This window comes from Dermacentor albipictus, chromosome 3, assembly GCF_038994185.2.
Source record: "Dermacentor albipictus isolate Rhodes 1998 colony chromosome 3, USDA_Dalb.pri_finalv2, whole genome shotgun sequence".
NCBI lineage: Eukaryota > Metazoa > Arthropoda > Arachnida > Ixodida > Ixodidae > Dermacentor > Dermacentor albipictus.
The window spans coordinates 71,232,208-71,251,689 of NC_091823.1; the positions used below are offsets into that span (position 1 = coordinate 71,232,208).

The window sequence follows — 19,482 nt, forward strand, 5'->3', positions numbered from 1 at the left end:
CGTACCTCTTTCCTGCTGACATTGGTCACTGTATAGATGCGGAGTGGGTAAGCAACGCTGCTCGAGGAAACTCTTTGACGCCGACTTGGACCACGGGGCATGTGGCACTCGGTCTGTGCTGGTCTTCAATGAACCTCTTTCATGCCAGCATGGGTCACTGTGCCGCTCCTCAGTGACAAAAAAATCATTAAAATTTATTTGATGCTAGGCGGAATCTAACCCACGTAACATGGGTTGCTCAAGGACAGCAACCCGACGGGTCAGCAGGCTGCGCCACAAGTGTTTTCTTTTGTTTTTTTTTAACACTGAAAGCTGTATATGACTAACCTTCCGTAGCTTTTTCTGTGTCCGGTAACAGAAATGGACTTAGCGATTTCTAACAAACCCATACGGGTGCAGTGCGACGACGCAGATGTCAAAATGTGGAACATATTAGAACGCTCGCCGTGAACAATAGCGTGACGTCAAGGTTATCGCATTATATAAGTAGGAGAGGTATTGGTGCTAAAAACAGCTGCGTTACCGATGGGACGGACATGTATAGTTCGTACACCCGGAGAACAACATGCGTACGAGGAGCGTGGGAAGGAACAGCAACGAGAATGTAAACGGCGCCGGCGCGAGACGACCACTGATAAAGAACGTTCCCGCGATGCTGAAGGACAACGACAATCGCGAGCCCGGGCACCTCCGAACGAGCAACGACGCCAGACTCGCAACGCAGAAAATGACACCCATTCCACTCCGTTAAGATGGAATGGCAGGGAAATCACTTTGCTTTTCGTTTGGAAGCTTTGACTGTCGTCATATTTCGCTGCCAATCCATCTTCACAGAGTGGAATGGTTATAATATTTTCTTTCATGGTATTTATTACGAATATAATACGTACTTGCGTAAGGTATTTACATAGCGGCCAAAACAGACGTAGCCGCATCTACAAGCACGAAACAAACACTTCACAGCACAATTATTGCAGTAAACACTTCTCTAAAAGGCAGGCAAAAGGATGCAATGTATCAACAATGGATACAAGTCTGGTTTAAAGTCTCTTTGATCATAAAAGTCTTTCAATTGTGAAATACACTGGGTACGTGCCACTTTTCAATGAACGTCTCCCACGCCAACGTGTTAGCGAGCTGCGCCATAAATGCTCTGGGTTTGTGCCACTTTGCAATGAACCTCTCGCCAACTTGGGTCATTGCGTATGCGCCACTGGGCTTGTGGCAAGCGAGCGAACAATTCTCAGCGTTCGCAGGCACCGGCGTGCCCCGCTTCTCGTCTCGGAGGCTAAGCGCGTACTTCTCTGCAGCGCCGCTAGATGCCGCAGCGTGCTTAGAGAGAAGCTCAAAAGAGGAACCCGGCTGCCGCGTGGGGCGTTTCTTTCGTGCTTCAATGGATAAAACGACGTTTTGTTAGGAAAGCAACACGAACGCCAATGCATTTCTCCGCAAAGTTCGGAAATTAATATCTCGAAATTGGTGCCATCCTCAGAATTCGTTCCAAGTGTATTCGCGTTGCGAATTACACGGCTTGAATTTGTAAATTGTAATATGGGCCATAAGGTTGTTAATTTGTTAATAATTTTGTTAGTGGATTATGCACTTCAATTCTTGTGCAAGTATTGTCCGCCTCATCGAGTAGACCAGCTTATGAACTGTAATAGTGCGAACTGCCTCAGGTAACTTTAAAAAATTTTTGAAAGTTTTGGCTAAAAAACTCTGCATATTTAATTCAATGCTAACGCATTACCGTCGACAGTCATCGCAAGATGGTTTCTGCCATTTTTTATTATGATACTCCGAACACATTTGCAGTATTCCTAAAGGTTATCAGAAGTTATATTCATGATACTGATACAGCGTTCCTAAAGCTTCAGAGATACCCTTGACGTGATCAGCGAAACTTAATCTAGCACAGTTGCTGGTATGCTTGTAGATCTACAAGTATCCGGAGAGCATCCATTTTCTACTGAGAATTCTTCGTCGAACCTTCAGCAGTGATAACGTTTCTTTCGTTGGATGTCACTGTATAGATGCTTTAAATTGTGGTTTCCCCACAGTTGGTATAAAGAAAATCTGGCCACCATGATGTTGCAGGTCTTGTCATTCTCCCGCAGCAGAGAAGAATCGTGGCTCTCGAGATTGGTTTTCGTTACGCTAAGGTATAGCCATCGCTTTAAGGAGTGCGGCGGACACCGCATAGGATAATGAACCAGGCGCTCCCATCATTTATTCCAGCTCACTGGAATGAAGGCGCGTTTGTCAATTGACGTCTTACTGCAGAATAATTGAATAACTTTACTAAAGAGCATTGTCTACTTCAGTCGAGGTCTGTCTTGAAAGCCAGAATGCCGTGTTTGTTATAGAAACTGCAAATCTTGGATGTATTCCCGCAACCAGGTGACACCGCTTCGCTCAGAACATTATTCCGCGGTCGTTCCATAATTTTCAAACTGAATAGCGCAATTATGCTAACCTATATAAAGCCTGAAAATGTTGGCAACGATATAAAACATGAGCGGCAAACTTTAAGCACCTAAGTATTGTTAAAAATAAAAAAGAAGAAAGGGAATTGTATGTGAGTTTTTACGGTCCTTTTTACAAAGCGCGTTCGCCAAACACTGTGTGCTTCCAAACAGGAATACAGAATCTCTGGCCAGCCACACAAACAGCCTGGTGGCAAGAGACGCAGCGCAATACTGGGCTGATATCGGTAGGCGCAGAGAGCCTAGATGCCTCTAATCCAAGGTAATAAGAACAGGCCTTAGCAAAGCTATTGCGACACCCCCCACCCCCACCCACCCACCCCTACCCCCACGGAAAAAAGGCATATTGCGGCGCAGCGAATTGTCGCATGGTGAAAGTTCGATTTTGTTACTTCTTTTGCGGAAAGTAATGGGCCACGGGACGCTTCAGTTGCCGGACACTCTTATTGTATTATTTATATGGACATTCCAGGCGCATTCCTGTCGTCGCCCTCATGTTCTGTATAAATTCCAAGGGCGATTACATCGTGACCGCGCGCCGCATGCTGTATGCGCGACTGTCGACAATGGTGACTCAGTCTTGCGTGTGCAAAGGGGAGAAGCGGGAAGGAAACGCGCCGCCTTCCGTAGCACACGATACATCGGGGGGAGTGGATGGAATGGGGGTAATGCAGTTATTATTTATGTATTTTATCCCTTGACAAATTGTTTATGGGGAAGCTTTAGCTCGGGCCCAACTCCGACGCGGCCTATTCAAATACATGCAAAACGCAGAAACGCTTTTCTGAGATAACCTCTAGATCGCTTTTAATAAAATTTGTTGCATTTGAGAGAGAAAGTTGAATTCTAGTGTCTGCTGAAAGCTGAATTTTGATTTGGGGCCTGAATTTTGACTAAAATATTTTGAAAAATTCGAAAGTTCAAAAGAAATGGAACCACGGCGTTTGCAAACTAATACCTCTGCATCAAGAACACATATCGCGCTTCTGTAAATGCCATGTACTATAACAGTCAAAGCGCACAAATGTGTTGTGTCAATTTGTGTCTGACCTGAATTGGTTACGTTGTGAGCAAGGGTTCTGCAAAAGCCGTATTTCCATAATACTAAATTTTTTTGAGATTCATGTGTAACATATCGTTTTTCCGCTTTAGATGTACTATTATATGCAATTCGCAGAATTGTGATATCATTCTTCATTGTTGGGTTACAATGTTTTAAACTTGATAGTATCGTTGACTAAAAATTGGCGATTGTTGACATATTTTAATAAAGAGTTGCCAACCTAAATGAAAAATTCAAAACGAACAGTCCCTAGAATTTAAGTTTCATTTCTTAAATGCAACAAACTTCGTCAAATTTGGTGCAGTGGTTGCCAAGAAAAACGAATTCTCCTTTTACATGTACTTAGATAGGAGCACCCGAGCTAAAGCTTCCCCTTAAGGAAGAAGCCGAGCTGCAACATGACAGAGTCATTCCACTCCTTAGTATGCCAGTCACTATTTTTGCAGCCAACTACTGCGCACGTCTTCAATCCACATGATTGAATTCGGTATTATTGAAGCACAGTGCGTTAGTGAAAACTCAGTTTCATTTCCGACAGCCGATCGTACAGAAGCAAGGTAGATGTAGATATTTGTGACGTGCTGGCCAGAAGCAAGCTGTAAGCGGTAATGGTTTCGTATTCTTGCGCTGTCACTGAGGCGACGTGCTGCGCGCCGTCGAAAGCGCCACCTCGTTTCTCTAGAACAAACTGCTCCTCGAAAAGGGTCAATACGGCGGTTCGCGCTTCTTGCTTCTATAGCAAGATGGCGGCGACCGGCTTCCCTCCTGGGCTTCACCTCCACTCCAGAAGTCCTTGAAAACAAAGCTTTTACACGTGATACGCAGTACAACGTGAGTGTCGTAGCCACGCGTGCGCTTTTGATTTCTGAAGCATGTCGTCTCTCTAAGACATGAGAGAGCTGGAAGAAAGGATATTAAATCGCATGCGTGCTCAGAATGTTGCGCGCGTGCAAAGGCAATCATTTTCGCCACTACGCATTGAGGGACGCAAGTGCCGCTCACTTGCGTAATTTTTTCTCTTCATAATACGCATAGAATAAAGTGAGAAGCTATAATAATATACGAACTCCAATTTTAAGCAATAAGTCATCATCATCATCATCATCATCATCATCATCAGCCTGTTTACGCCCACTGCAGGGCAAAGGCCTCTCCCATACTTCTCCAACTACCCCGGTCATGTACTAATTGTGGCCATGTTGTCCCTGCAAACTTCTTAATGTCATCCGCCCACCTAACTTTCTTCCGCCCCCTGCTACGCTTCCCTTCCCTTGGAATCCAGTCCATAACCCTTAATGACCATCGGTTATCTTCCCTCCTCATTACATGTCCTGCCCATGCTCATTTCTTTTTCTTGATTTCAACTAAGATGTCATTAACTCGCGTTTGTTCCCTCACCCAATCTGCTCTTTTCTTGTCCCTTAACGTTACACCTATAATTCTTCTTTCCATAGCTCGTTGCGTCGTCCTCAATTTAAGCAGAACCCTTTTCGTAAGCCTCCAGGTTTCTGCCCCATACTTGAGTACTGGTAAGACACAGCCGTTATACACTTTTCTCTTGAGGGATAATGGCAACCTGCTGTTCATGATCTGAGAATGCCTGCCAAACGAACCCCAGCCCATTCTTATTCTTCTGGTTGCTTCAGTCTCATGATCCGGATCCGTGGTCACTACCTGCCACAAGTAGATGTATTCCCTTACCACTTCCAGTGCCTCGCTACCTATCGTAAACTGCTGTTCTCTTGCGAGACTATTAAACATTACTTTAGTTTTCTGCAGATTAATTTTCAGACCCACCCTTCTGCTTTGCCTCTCCAGGTCAGTGAGCATGCATTACAATTAGTCTCCTGAGTTACTAAGCAAGGCAATAAGCAGCCAGGGATTCTTAGCACCCTCTGCTGCGTCACAGATCTGACCGCCGCCGTGGTCAGTTGCTTCGCGGCTGCTGGGGACTGAGGGCCGGCGTTTGATTGTTGTATTCATATAGGAGGTTGTGGCCAAGTACTGCACCAGGGTGGCCAATCCTGCTCTGGTGAGAGAGTGCGTTACCGGTTCTGATCACCGGGACCAGGCCGCACTCCAGGCCTGTTTATGCAATTTTCTCAACACGTTTTTCTTTTTTTTTCGGTGCAAAATTGCGCGGCACCGAAATTCGAACCACGATCCTCTTGCAGTATGCAGTACTTAATGACAGGCGACTTACGTACAGTAATCTTATATACTGCATCCGAAGTATACGAAGGCTTCGCCGCCAGGTCGCGCTACTTACTGGCTTTTGAGATTTTCTTTGCCAATTTAAAATTGCCGTTCCTACTTGAATCGCGAACAGCGTGCTCGCTTCTATCACTATAAATCATAATCGTATCATTTACATCAACGTTTCACAGCACATTCTGACCAGTTGTCACTCCCTTTATAGTCGTGTTTGATGGCAAATATATCTTCTCTGGATAATGTATCGGCGCTACTTGCGTTTGTTTTAAACACAAGTATATTATACTGACGACCCGCTCCGGGTTGCCAATCCCATTACACATGTCACTCCACAAATATTTGAGAAGGCTGGCCCTGGCCAACGCAGGTATACCCTTGACTTCTTCGAGTAGACGACAGTACCGAAGCGCTATCGGTGACGTGCTCGTTTCTCAGCGCATGCGCTCTAAGCGATTGTGTAGGCTGTCGCCGCCGCTTCGTCATTGTCGTCTCTGGATACGACACATCATCCCCTTTAAGGAATAAATAATATATTATATTCCTCCTAACACGTGGTGTGGGAGTGTGGGCACAGCCCATCGACACCACCCATCACCGGACCAACCGTCGAGAAGTGGCAAGCCCAGCTGACAAGCCCGAGCCCTGAACAACAGCGTCGTCTGGTAAACAGGGCCTCAGTCTCACGGTATCCTGGACCATAGGGACGCCGCCCTCTTCGAACGATTCCACCGCCGGCTCATTTGTTGTTGTTGCCTCACAACATATTGATAAATGAAGTTTATTCCTCCTCTTCCTCTTCTTCCTCCGTAGTGAATAAACGCTTCATATTTTGGTTTATTTTGTAGACATTCCATTTCCGCGCATATTTTGTTCATCCGCCACAGATGAAGCAAAAGAAGAGCCACCACGTGGCACGTGAAGCGTGAATGTCTCGCGCCGTTCGGCTCGACCTGCAGCTGCGGTGGTCTAGAAGCTACGGCCAACACGCCATCACTCCCACTGACAGGTAGTACCTCGAGGACGACGCGCCAAAGAAGTCGTCAACACATTCGGGGAAAGAGCATCGCCTTCGTCCACGACGATCATGCCGAAGTCCCGTTCCATGGTGGACTACAGCGGGAAGAAAAACGAAAAGCACTCCAAGACCAAGAACGAAAACCGCAGCCGCAAATCTTCCGCTCGCTACGACGACGGGCAAGATTACGACGAGGCCTACCAGAAGCCGACAGCCAGACGAAAGAAGTCCAAAAGCTCAAGGGTGGCCATCACTGATTCGCCCACTTTTTCCAAAAGCTCCGAGAGTCCGACGAACCGTCACGAAGGCTCAGCTGTAGTGACGAGCGGCGACGAGTCGTCTTCGCTGCCCAAGGAACTCAACTACGAATACTTCGAGAAGCTCGGCGGCAACTTGTGCCGAGCGGGGGAGCTCCTTGACGAACACGAGCGGGGCATCATCTGGCAGGCGGCCGACGTCATCACGTGCATACCGGAATACTGCCCACCACGATGCTACATGACCAAGCTGTGCCGCTGCAACACGTGCTGCGAGCGCTGCTGCGTAGACCCCGAGCACCGGCTGACGGGCTTCCACTCTCACGTAAAGGACGAGGCCACGGACGTGCCAGACGAAGAAGGGCTCACGCTAAGCGGATCCAGCGACACGTCCATCGCGTCCCTGCTGGGCGACGTGAGCAGCGAAGAGGGCAAGTCGAGGGGCAGCACGCGTTTGGCGATCGCCGCTCGCGATGCTAAGCGGGCAGTGCGCCTCGCGAAACAGTTCCGCGCGGCCGCCCGCACTATCGACTCGCTTGAGTGCAGCAACGAGTCCGAGCACCGGATGCGCGCTTTGTACACCAAAGAGCTGATGGACAAGGCGGTGTTCTACGCCAAGAAGGCGAACGAAGCTCTCGCGGGCTACGCCGCTCTCAGGAGAGCCCTGCGTGGGATTCCCGGTGCCACTAGCGGGGACGAGTCCACGCAATTCGACGCGCTTCAGGGGCAGCAGACTCCGTACGGGCCAGCGCCCTATCCATCGCAGCGGTTGCGATGGGCGAGCGCTCCGGTCGTTGGACGTCCGCCATCACAACAGACCGCGTTAAGCCTCTCCAGCATGTCTGACATAGTTATGAGCAAGGCGCAGCAGGCTTCTGAAGATGCGCTAAGGTTGCAGAGAATTTCCAACGAAATGCTGGCAGAAGCGCGGGTCCTCGAAGGAGTCAGCAACGACAGATTACCGCCTTTCGAGCTGAAAGGCGCTCGAAGCAGCTACTGGATGCCGGCTGCTGTTCCAGAACCAGACCAAAGGTACGTCCAAGACAGGGCGGCCGATCTACGGCCCAGCGGGGCAGTTGCTTTTGACGATACAATGACCGAGTACGCAATCGGCAAAGATGGGCATATGCTCCGCGTTCCCGAATACACTAGAGCAGATAGTGACCGCCAACCAGAACGGCTCAACGATCAGATGATGGGAATATCGACTGAAGAGAAAAGGTCAGCTCGCAAGGACGGCCGGAGCGATCTCAAAGTGGACCTAACAGACAGAGAAGGACCGAGAGCAATGGGGCCGACTACTACGCCTCCTCCAAACCGAGTCGCCAGAAGGGCGAGCGTGTCGGCGAAGGCTTCGGGAAGAAGAGCCAGCGTATCTTCTATACAGCAGGAACTCTCGGACACCGCACAGTTGCCTCAGCCGCGCAAGACGAAGTCACTGGCTGCAAGGAGGGCGAGCGTCGGAGCCGGCCTTCTTCTCAAGCTTGGGGCGCGCATGAAAGACGACTCAGATGATTTGTCCCCGGACAGAGAGCCATCAATGCCTGCTGCTTCACCAGACTCTACTGATTTTAAAGCTAAAGCGACGCGAAGAGCTAGCGTTTCGTCTAAAGCGTACTCGGCGCATCCACTCAATGAAGACGCAGACTCATTCAAGACTAGAGCAACGCGAAGGGCAAGTGTATCATCAAAAGGACCACCCACATCACCGGACCGAATCGCCGCTGACCACGATTCCTTCAAAGCCAGATCCTCGAGGAGAGCTAGTGTTTCGTCAAAGACCATCGCGCCGTCCGAGGCAAACACGGGCAACGAGCAATACGACTTCCAGACCAAAGCTCTTCGCAGGGCAAGTACTTTCTCGGGAGACTTTCCTGCTGATCTTTCGGACGAGCATAAGCAATTCAAGGCGAAAGCAGCACGGCGAGCTAGCGTTTCATCGAATAGACTTGCACTTCCAACCGAAGGCGACGAGGGTTCTTTTAAAGCCAAAGCTGCCAGAAGAGCTAGCGTGTCTTATAGGACGCTTTCACCCGATCTACACAACACCTCTGTAGGGCAACAATCATTCAAAGAAAAGGCAGCGCGAAGAGCCAGCGTGTCTTCTGGAAGGCTTTCACCCGATCTGTACAACCTCTCAGCAGGGCAACATTCATTCAAAGCAAAGGCAGCGCGAAGAGCCAGCGTGTCTTCTGGAAGGCTTTCACCCGATCTATACAACCTCTCAGCAGGGCAACATTCATTCAAAGCAAAGGCAGCGCGAAGAGCCAGCGTGTCTTCTGGAAGGCTTTCACCCGATCTGTACAACCTCTCAGCAGGGCAACATTCATTCAAAGCAAAGGCAGCGCGAAGAGCCAGCGTGTCTTCTGGAAGGCTTTCACCCGATCTGTACAACCTCTCAGCAGGGCAACATTCATTCAAAGCAAAGGCAGCGCGAAGAGCCAGCGTGGCTTCTGGAAGGCTTTCACCCGATCTCTACAACCTCTCAGCAGGGCAACATTCATTCAAAGCAAAGGCAGCGCGAAGAGCCAGCGTTTCCTCCAAGTCCGCAAAGTCCACTGAAGGACCCCACGAGAGGTTCGAATCATTTAAAGCGAAAACAGCGCGAAGGACCAGCGTTTCTGCAATGTCACCAGAGGGCCCCCAAGAAATGTCTGAATCATTCAAGGTAATGGCAGCGCGAGGAACTGGCGCTTCTTCAGTGACTCCAGAGAGCCCACAAGAGATGTTCAAACCATTTAAACCAAATGCAGCACGAAAAGGCACAGGTTCTGATAAGTCCCCTGAGGGCCCTCATGAAGAGTCCGAATCATTCAAAGCAAAAGCAGCGCGAAGAGCCAGCGTTTCTGCAAAGGTGTCGGAAGGCCTCCATGACAGCCAGCACGAATCATTCAAGGCAAAAACCGCGCGCCGAGCAAGTGTTTCAGCGAAAGGCCTCGCGCAGCAAGCAAGCGTTCAGAAAATTCACGAAGCAAAATTCAGAAGAGCCAGCATTTTTCCAACGGGCCTAACCTCTCCGCAAGACACTCCGACGCATGATTCACGCACGAAAAAGGCAAAAGGAACCAAGATAACCGTTGTTGAACCAGACGTATCTGAGTTATCTACCCGGCCAGCAAAGAAACCTCCAAGGAGGGCAAGCGTTTGCGCGGCGAAATACAAACGACTCTATGGTGACGTTACGGCGGAGCAAACTACAAAGACTGAAGAGGGCTACAGAGAGGGATCTGAATTATCGGACGAGCCCGCCGAGCCGAACAAGCAAGCTCGCAGATTATCTATCAGCGCTGCGAAAGTGTCTTCTGATGTTCGCAAGGCTGGATCTGAAAAAAACGAATCTAACAGGGTACCTGCTTCGGCTGACAGCACTATTGGACAATCAGTGACAAAGGACCAAAATAAGAGCGCTTTAAGTGAAGGCAGAGACGGCAATAAGCAAACTCCCGCAACAACGGCACAAGAGAAAACCCTCCTGTCTCAGCTCAGAGACAGCCTGAAATCAAGCGCAGCGCGGGCAGGCGCGGATGAAACGAGGGACAAGAAGGGAGGTCGTATCGTTGTAAAGATAAAGCCACCACCCGTCCTCATGAGTTCGAAAAAAGTTGGCACAAGCCACACTGACAAAGGTAAAAACCTCGTGAGCGAAATATGCGACGAGTGCCTCCTTAACAAATGCGGATCGCAACCCACAGATCCGAGAGATATACAGAAAATAATGGACGAAGGTGTCGGCGCGCCGAAGTACACGAAGGACATGGATAGCACCCAGGCGAGCTCTCCTCGCATTCCGGAAATTGTCTACGAGCTTTCCGAGCAATCCCTCGACATTGAAGTAATACCGAGTGAGAGGTGCAAAGAAGCTCAAACTTCGTTACCTTTCGACCCTGCCTCATCCAAGGAGCATCATTGGGGTCGCGCTGTTACATCTACCAACAGCAACGCGACCAAAGAGGCACCTGGGAACAAGAATCGTCCTTCAGCGAAATCGGCCTCTACACACCAAAAGAACATCGGGAGGACATCCCTGGGGAAGCAAGCCAGACCCGACTCCCACGGAGGAGACGTCCATGCCCACCTGAAGGTGCTGCCTTCGGATACATATGTATTCACGTCGACCACGGTGGCTATTGCTGGAGGAGACACGACAAACCCAAAAGCGGCGAAAGCCAGTGTGGAAGGCGCGAAGAAAAGGTCCAAGGAATCGGACGCCGCAGGAAGTGCTAGAAAATCCTCCAGACATTCCAACGAAAGCCCGAAGCGCGAATCCGGCGCGAAAAAGCATTCCAAGAGTTCTAAAGAAAGCCTGAAGCACAAATCCGGTGCTGAAAAGCCTTCCAGGCCTTCTAACGAGAGCTTGAGGCATGAAGCCGGCAAAGAAAGTACTAGTAGCAAATCTGGAGCTAGAAAGCATTCTAAAGAAAGCCTGAAGGGTGGAACTGGTGCTGAAAAGCCTTCGAGACCTTCTAATGAGAGTATGAAGCACGAAGCCGGCAAGGATAGTCTGAGGCGTGACTCCGGAGCTAGAAAGCATTCTACGCATTCTAAAGAAAGCCTGAAGGGTGGAACTGGTGCTGAAAAGCCTTCGAGACCTTCTAATGAGAGTATGAAGCACGAAGCCGGCAAGGATAGTCTGAGGCGTGACTCCGGAGCTAGAAAGCATTCTACGCATTCTAAAGAAAGCCTGAAGGGTGGAACTGGTGCTGAAAAGCCTTCGAGACCTTCTAATGAGAGTATGAAGCACGAAGCCGGCAAGGATAGTCTGAGGCGTGACTCCGGAGCTAGAAAGCATTCTACGCATTCTAAAGAAAGCCTGAAGGGTGGAACTGGTGCTGAAAAGCCTTCGAGACCTTCTAACGAGAGTATGAAGCACGAAGCCGGCAACGATAGTCTGAGGCGTGACTCCGGAGCTAGAAAGCATTCTACGCATTCTAAAGAAAGTGTGAAGGGTGAAACTCGTGCTGAAAGACCTTTGGGACCTTCTAACGAGAGCTTGAGGCGCGAAGCCGGCGCTACGAACAAGCGTAAATCCTCGTTGAAGTCGACAAAAGGATCTTCAATTAGCCACATCGGGAAATCGAAACACGAAAAGGTTCTACCGACACGCGTCCAAAAAGGAGCGGGTGAACGCGACGAGAAGCTAAGTGAACGCGACACCACCGGAAAACCGGAAAACGGGGCCGCTAAGAAAGCCGACGAAGGAAAACACAAGGCAGTGAAGGACATGAGGGTTTCTGACGAACATGTCAAGGGCCGCAAGGCGTCCGTGGGAAAAGGTGAAGATGACAATGGTTCGAAGAACGTGAAAACTATTGACGAAGGCATCAAGAGGCGTAATGCGTCCGTGAAGAAAGGCGAAGATGAATCCGGCAAGGCTCTCGATAAGCAAACAGAAAGCGGAAGCAAACGCGAGGGCAAAGAGAAGGCGGCTAGTCAGCCACATGATGGGGGCAGCAATGCACCTGTGGAGACTGAAAAGGAAAGCAACGCGCCTCCAGGCTTTCTCAGTAACCTTGGCGGTCTTACAAGCTCGTACAGCACAGCTGGCGAAAAGGGGCGCGCAGAGGACACAACCGGAAAACATACAGCGAAAGCTGATACTCCCCGGGTACTGGCAACGAACACTCACAAAGTGGCAAACAACTTCGACGCAGATCAACAGACAGAAATACCCGTCACTGTCAATGTTGCTGACAGCCGTGCTGAGCCTCCCCTGAAAATCTTAAGAAGCACAAATGAAAAACTTAAATCGACAGCCGCCGCCCAAGATGACGCTGGCTTCGTGAATGACAGGTACAAGCAAGTCGCCGCCAGCTCTGCTTACTTTCCTGAGGGCGAAGAAATGGAGATAAGGCCTATGGACGACGATGGTATCTACGACTATCAGCAGCTTGCGTTTGCGGATAGGCAAAACATTATTGGCTCCTCCTCTTCTGGCGTAGATGTGGCAGGCAGCCAACGGGACGACGCGAGAGAAGTAGGCCAGCGATCTGCCGAGCTTGTGCTGCCGAAAAAGCTCGCTTTTGAAGCAGTTGATGACTGGACAGTGTTGTCGCCACTGGAAAAGTTCACAGAACACAGTGACAGTGATCATGCTATGGATCGGTCAAGGCCAGAAGGAAGCGAATACACAATAACCAGTGAAGCCGCTGAATTAGACCCGCGTAACGCACGTATGTACGAAACCGAGCAAACGCGCGAGCTGCGCGATGACATCACCGCGGAGGAGGATCTGCAGCCAGAGGGGAATTATTCATTAGATCAGCAACAGGAATGGGAACAACCGGAAGGCGAACTACCGTATGAAGAATCACTGGAAAGGGAGCTACCAGAAGAGGAACTACCGGAAGGGGAGTCACCGCAAGAGGAAACACCACAACAGGACATTTCAGAGCAGGAAAACGGCATAGCTGTTGATACTCCTGAACTAGAAGACTTGGAAGGAGTCGAGCAACCACAATATCAGGGCAATCATGAGGTGATTGAATTGCAAAACGTTGACTACGAGCTGCAATCGAGGCCTCACGCGCCTCTGAGAGGGCCCGACTTACAGAACTTCGACTTCTGGGACCTGGACGGGCCCGCGGTCCTCTACCCGGAGAGCAGACTGGTATTTGCACTAGCGTTAGTCGCCGGTATGTGGATTCTGTACCTCATGTTTACGACCAAGGCCATCATAAACAGAAAACCCTTCCTCGAACTGTTTACCGCGCTAGCTACGGAACACGAAATTCCTCGCGGCCGTATTATGACCGAAACGTTTGCTGTGAACCACTTGAAGACCAAAGAAACAGCCAGAACGGTGATGAGATCAGTCGTCTCCGCAAGGCCATGGCTTCTATACTTCTGCGACACGCCTTACTGCAAGGAATCAGCCCTGCAATTGGCCAAGATGCTTGGAGAGGACCCATGCTTTAATTTCTACAGCTACACTTGCGGCAAGCTGACTCGAAAATGGAACCCAATGGTTGGCTCTGCACTCTCTACTGACGCCTTTATAATCAACGAAGCCGCCAAGCTCGCTGCCGGTCATATCTTGAACAGGGAACACCCAGGCATGAAGGCGGCCCGAAACCTTTTAGAAGCGTGCCTCGACCACGAGAATGACGGACAATGGAGTCGAACAGAACTGAGCGAGTTGTTTTTCGAGTATTTCGGTTCCTCGTGGCCAGCAGAGAACAATCCTTTGACCATGGAAGCCGTGTGGGTTATCGCTGGGCGCCTGGCACGAGACTTGAAACTGGAAGCTCTCGCACGCGTGTCTGTTGGCATTCACCCAGAAGAAAATTCTGCTTCCGTGCCAACCATAGGTGAGCCGGTCCTGCTTTACCAACGTGCCGACTTCAAAGAGCCCGGGTATACGGAGATGCTGGAAACCGCCATCGGACAGACAGTGACGTTCATCAGTCCAGCCTCCAACGGCGCGCAACACGTGTCGAGCATCAAGACGACGATGGAACTGCTCGCTGATATGGTTGCCACCTACCCTGCCAGCTACGTCGGTGCGAAAGAGCACCGGATGACCAAGGTCCGCGTCCTCTCGCCTGGCGTGCGCGCTTTCCTGCGTACGGTTTTCCCCGACTCCGTTAAAGTCGCCGAAAACGCCGATATCTTGATCAAGTCGCCGCGATTCTTTGAAAAACTGCAAGGGTCAAGAAGTACCCTGCTCGATCCTCAGGCCGTTTTCAACTACGTGGGATTCAGAGTCATGGTCCACTTCGCCGCGTTTCTGCCGCAGCCGAGCGTCCGACATCTGCGCGCCTTGGAAGCCAATTTCCTGCTTCCCGAGAACGCCTCTGCCCAAGACTTCTGCACGCGCGAGGTCGAGCGCGTTTTCCCGGCTATCTACGCGCGCGCTTTCGCGCTGCAGACGGCAAATTTAAGCACCTGGGTAAGCGAGTGGCCGTCGCAACTGAAGAGAATATTTTTACAAGGGCTGGGGTTCGGAGCGACTCGGATTCGTGCGCCGCAGGCTGCGCCCACGTCAGATCAAGATAACGATGCCGGGTTCACCAGGCGCAGATTGGATAGCCTGAAGGTCGAAGCTGCTGTTCCACTGTGGATTGTAAACGACTCCAGCTTCGACCAGTACGCTCAAGAGCTGGAGCGGCAGCTCAGCGTCACCCTCAACCTAGATCCGAGTAACTCGCTCAAACGTCTTTGCTCCTTCGCCAAAATGCTGCGAGAGAATGAAATTCAGCAGGCGCTCCTAGGCACATCAGCGAACCAAACAGCGATGTCCTTGTTCGGCACCGAGGCCAGATACGACGCACGGAACAGCGCAATCTACATGCCGCTGGTAACCGTCAACTGGTCCGTGCCTGCCAGCAGCATCGCCTTTGCCATACATGCAGCTCGTTACGCCGTGCGAGTCTTTAAGGCACTAGCGCTGGCGCTCCGCCTAGGCTATGCGCACGCTTCCGAGCAGCGTGCTGGCTCTGACATCTATAGTAAGCGCTATCAGGGCCAACTGAACATCACAACGCGGTGTCTGGTGGAACAGTACGAGAATGCCAGAAGGAGCCTCAAGAGCGCGTTCCTCCAAAAGACGGCCGACCGTACGCCACTGGGTGCCGCCCTCTTGGACCAGACTGATGCCCTCGTGCAAGCATATGCAGTCTTCAAGGTACGATGCTGAAAGGCGGTATAGTTTGTAGCATCATTTACAAGAGCCTGCATTCGTAGACTTAAATGGACACCAAAAAGAAACACCGAATCGGTTTAGACTGGTAAAGGATCCTTTCCAAACTATTTTTGCAAATATTATCACAGTAATATGCTAGTTATTAAAGGATAAAATACTAAGTTTCATTTTTTGAATCTGGCGCTGAAATCCCTCTGCCAGTGCGTCACTGTGACGCCGCAGATTTCAATCTATTTCCTGTTTTGGCCGTTGTGGTGCAGTAAAGTTTTGGAAACTTGCAAAGTTTAGTATTTGGGCTTTTTAATAATACAGGGTAATCAGCCTTTACCGATATAAGATTAAGTAGACTTGAGTAGACCAAGGAGGTTAAAGAAAAACTGATGGAGTGGGGGCTCGTGTGAAGCCGGCGGCGGCCATCTTGCGGAGGGCAAGAAGCGGCCTGCCAAAAGCATCGCAGTGCTCTTCGCCGATTTATGCAGCGATTTTTAACTGCTTAACGAATTTTGAAGTTCTAATGCAACGCTGTGGGCTATGAGGCGAGCCACATTGGAGACGTCCTGATTGCAGATATCCGATTATTGCGGCATTTTTTTTTTTCCATTTTATCGGCATGAATATGCAGCTTCAGCGAAGTAGAAAAAGTTAAGGCGCAATAATCAGCGTTTATTCCTCTTCTTTAATGCAGCGTAGAAATTGATCAATCATGAAAGCTGCCGAAACAAAAAGCAATTAAAAACTGCTAATGTAGAATAACTATAGATATATTATACAAACATAAGAATTAATTATTATCTTCATGATCATCAGGTGTTGCCGGTGTTTTAGCATCCTCATTGCATGGAGGGTCATGCAACTTTAGTGCCGACCGTTTCCTTTAAGCCTTAAATATAAAACTTTTCTTTATTTTAGAGCAAGGCAATGGTAATCTGCAGCCTTACTTAAATGAGAAGGATAACGCTAACATGTCAACTGCGTGTACGTCAACCTTCCAAAAAAATGGCTGTGGCTTAGGTAAGGTTAAGCCCAGGATGCGAAGCATACTAGCCTTTATTTTAGTTGTTGAACCACTGTTTAGCCTGGTGAACTGCTGTTGCTTGGCTATATTTGGTTCGCCTAGACGAAGAAACAACTCATGCATTACTTCTTCGCCTTCAAGAGTGGAACGCGACAGCGTTCCCGTCGACCCGCCAAGGGGTGTAAGACAATGGGCTACAGGGCAGCGACTACGCGCCCCGCATTGGACGCGGTGAGCGTCGAGCAAAGCAGCGTTCGGCGCGGCAACGAAATGTGCGCCTGAGCAAGAGACGCACGCCTTAGAAACAGCGCGTTTCTAAGGCAACACCGCATTCACTAGAGGCGCTTTTGTACCGCTTTGAAGCGTTGTACTCGTGGCTCAGTGGTAGCGTCTCCGTCCCACACTCCGGAGACCCTGGTTCGATTCCCACCCAGCCCGTCTTGCAAGAGTTGAGCCAAAGCCACTTCTCCTCTGTCGTGACGTCACGGTGTCACGTGATTTCATGGTCACCGCCGCGCCTGAGGAGCTGGGTTGAGCCCTCGTAATATGCTTCGCATAAAAACACCCGAGCGCGCTAGCATATTTTGGGATATGCACAGCATCGCGCACGGCAAGATACAACCAATACAACGACCCGAAACACGAAAGCTGCAGCGGCTGGCGTGCTTTTGCCCCCGGTAAGATGGCGACGCGGCGCTTCACTTGGCGGGCGCTCCCTCCACTCCAGCAGTTTTTCTCCTTGGAGCCATGCTTGGAGAAGAAGCTGTGATGTGAAAATTCGTGACGTCATGGCGAGCTGGTGCGGGAATTTAAAGGCGGTGTTCCCACCCCTTTCGCTTTTGCGCTTTCTCTGGCTTACCAGGCCTCTTCTCACGGGAAGTGTGGCTTTCTTTGGTAATCGAGAAGGGTAATTTACAAATACGGCTCAAATGCACTCTCTTCAATGTTCCTTCCTTTTTTATTTTTGTCAAAGAACGCTTCCTCTTTGCTTGGAATTCGGGCAATAACGAAGCGATAGAAGTGATAATGAGACTATAACCCTGGCGTTGGCTAATCACTAACAGCACTTGTGTTTCTGCTAAGGCCATCCTAAATTACTAAAAAATTACTGAAAATTACAGGACAGCTGAGGCTGTTTCTTCTGCAGCTGATTTGGGGCAGCGTGTACGTCAGGGACTGCACGGTAAATGGCTGATAAGCTCACACACGAGCTCCAGAATTCCAGTGCACAGAAGAGCAAATGTGCAAAATGAACATTAAAACAGGAATCGCTAGATGAGTGCAGGCTTCGCACCGACCCGAGTTCACGACACTCTGGAGCGTCCCTGTAATTGCGGGCGCCGCACTCCAGGCTTCGTGAAGGAGATATGAAGGGCTCATTTTGCAAGAGCATGCAAGCACGTGGCACTGAACTGGCATGCACTGCTCTTCCGTCACATAAGCTTCATATGTGGGCAATCATAATGGACTGCCATAATATGCTTCTGCCTGACCAGACTACAAATTTTGCACACAGATTATTAGCAGTGAACAATTCAAGAACCTCCCGACTATCGTTCGTGATTGCTTGATGCGACACGTAGCTTTCATTGCACTGCACGGAGCTAGCAAGACTGAGTACTTGGGTGACGGAGCACGTGCTCTGTGAATCAGACGACTGTATGTCTGAAGTACACCTTTGTTTGATTAGACATGGTGTTTTCGACTCGAGCAAACTGGTGCATCACGCTAGCTGTGCCACAGATGTCATCTGTCTACTGTGCTTCTTTAAAAAATCGTTTTCCAGAATTGATTATTGAGCAAGTAGTTTGCAACTGTTTAGCACTCAGTACTGAAGCATTGAGCGCTAAATTGAATGGTACTGAATGGCAAGGAGTTGCAATATCAGGTACAATGCATTAACACAGCAGTAACTACACATGCAATCTGTGGCAAGCTATGTGCACGGTTCAACAGAACGAAAGTAAACAGAACGGTATGCCTAGAAACAGGGGTTGGCTGCTTATAGCAGCTGGTGAGCGTGCACTGACAGTGCATCACATCTTTCGATTACTTTCTGCAGGAAGAGCTAAGTGCTCGGCGCTTTGGCCATTCCAACTTCCGGCTGGTGGGTTTGCCGCATCTCACGCCCGAACAACTCTTCTTCGTGGCATATGGGCACGACAACTGTGAGGCTAGCGACACAGTTCACCGCAGGCGCCGGTGGCTAGAAAGTGGCGAACTGCCACCAGAGGACCGTGTCAACATCCCCTTGATGCAGTTCGAAGAGTTCACACGTGCCTTTGCCTGCAACAGCACGGCACCCATGACCGCCAACAGACGCTGTCCTATGGTTCGCACAAGGACCTCCCAAGATTAATGGACAAATTAATGGACAATAGCAAGGTCATTCGTGTATTATAGTTCAAGCATATCGTGCAATCTCACCAGAGTCAATTGTGCAGTGAACTTTCTGAACAATATATGCTAGCACTTCTCAGTTATGAGAATATAAAGAGCTGGTTCTCTTTATACCTCATGCATAAGCGACATGCTGGACCACACAAGAGCACATTGCTGATGGGGTCGCTAGACAATGGGATACTTAAATGCGTTCTTAATAAAAGTCTTCACATACCCATGTAACCAACAAAGCATGCACATTTGTATTCTCCATAGGATGTCGATAAGAACAGGATAGGAATTTTCATAGGGCAGCAGCAAAGGTGCCTGTGTGTCAATATAGCCTAGCATAACTATAGTATATATAGTTTTTAAGCTAGGTGTGTTGTCCATGTTTTGATGGGTTGGT

At 49.7% G+C, this 19,482-nt stretch overlaps 1 protein-coding gene across 1 annotated transcript; it reads left to right on the forward strand.

The window, feature by feature from the left end:
• The first annotated feature begins 6,673 nt into the window (after positions 1-6,673).
• Positions 6,674-19,412, forward strand: LOC135914314 (pneumococcal serine-rich repeat protein-like). Its single transcript, XM_065447104.2, has 2 exons — positions 6,674-15,658; positions 18,754-19,412. The coding sequence occupies exons 1-2, from the start codon at positions 6,848-6,850 to the stop codon at positions 19,048-19,050; spliced, it is 9,108 nt and encodes a 3,035-aa protein (XP_065303176.2). The 5' UTR covers positions 6,674-6,847; the 3' UTR covers positions 19,051-19,412.
• The last annotated feature ends 70 nt before the right edge of the window (positions 19,413-19,482 follow it).

Coding starts and splice junctions, on each gene's coding strand:
- LOC135914314 (XM_065447104.2), top strand. CDS start 6,848: ATGCCGAAGTCCCGTTCCATGGTGGACTACAGCGGGAAGAAAAACGAA. Junction 15,659..18,753: donor AAGCATATGCAGTCTTCAAG/GTACGATGCTGA, acceptor TACTTTCTGCAG/GAAGAGCTAAGTGCTCGGCG.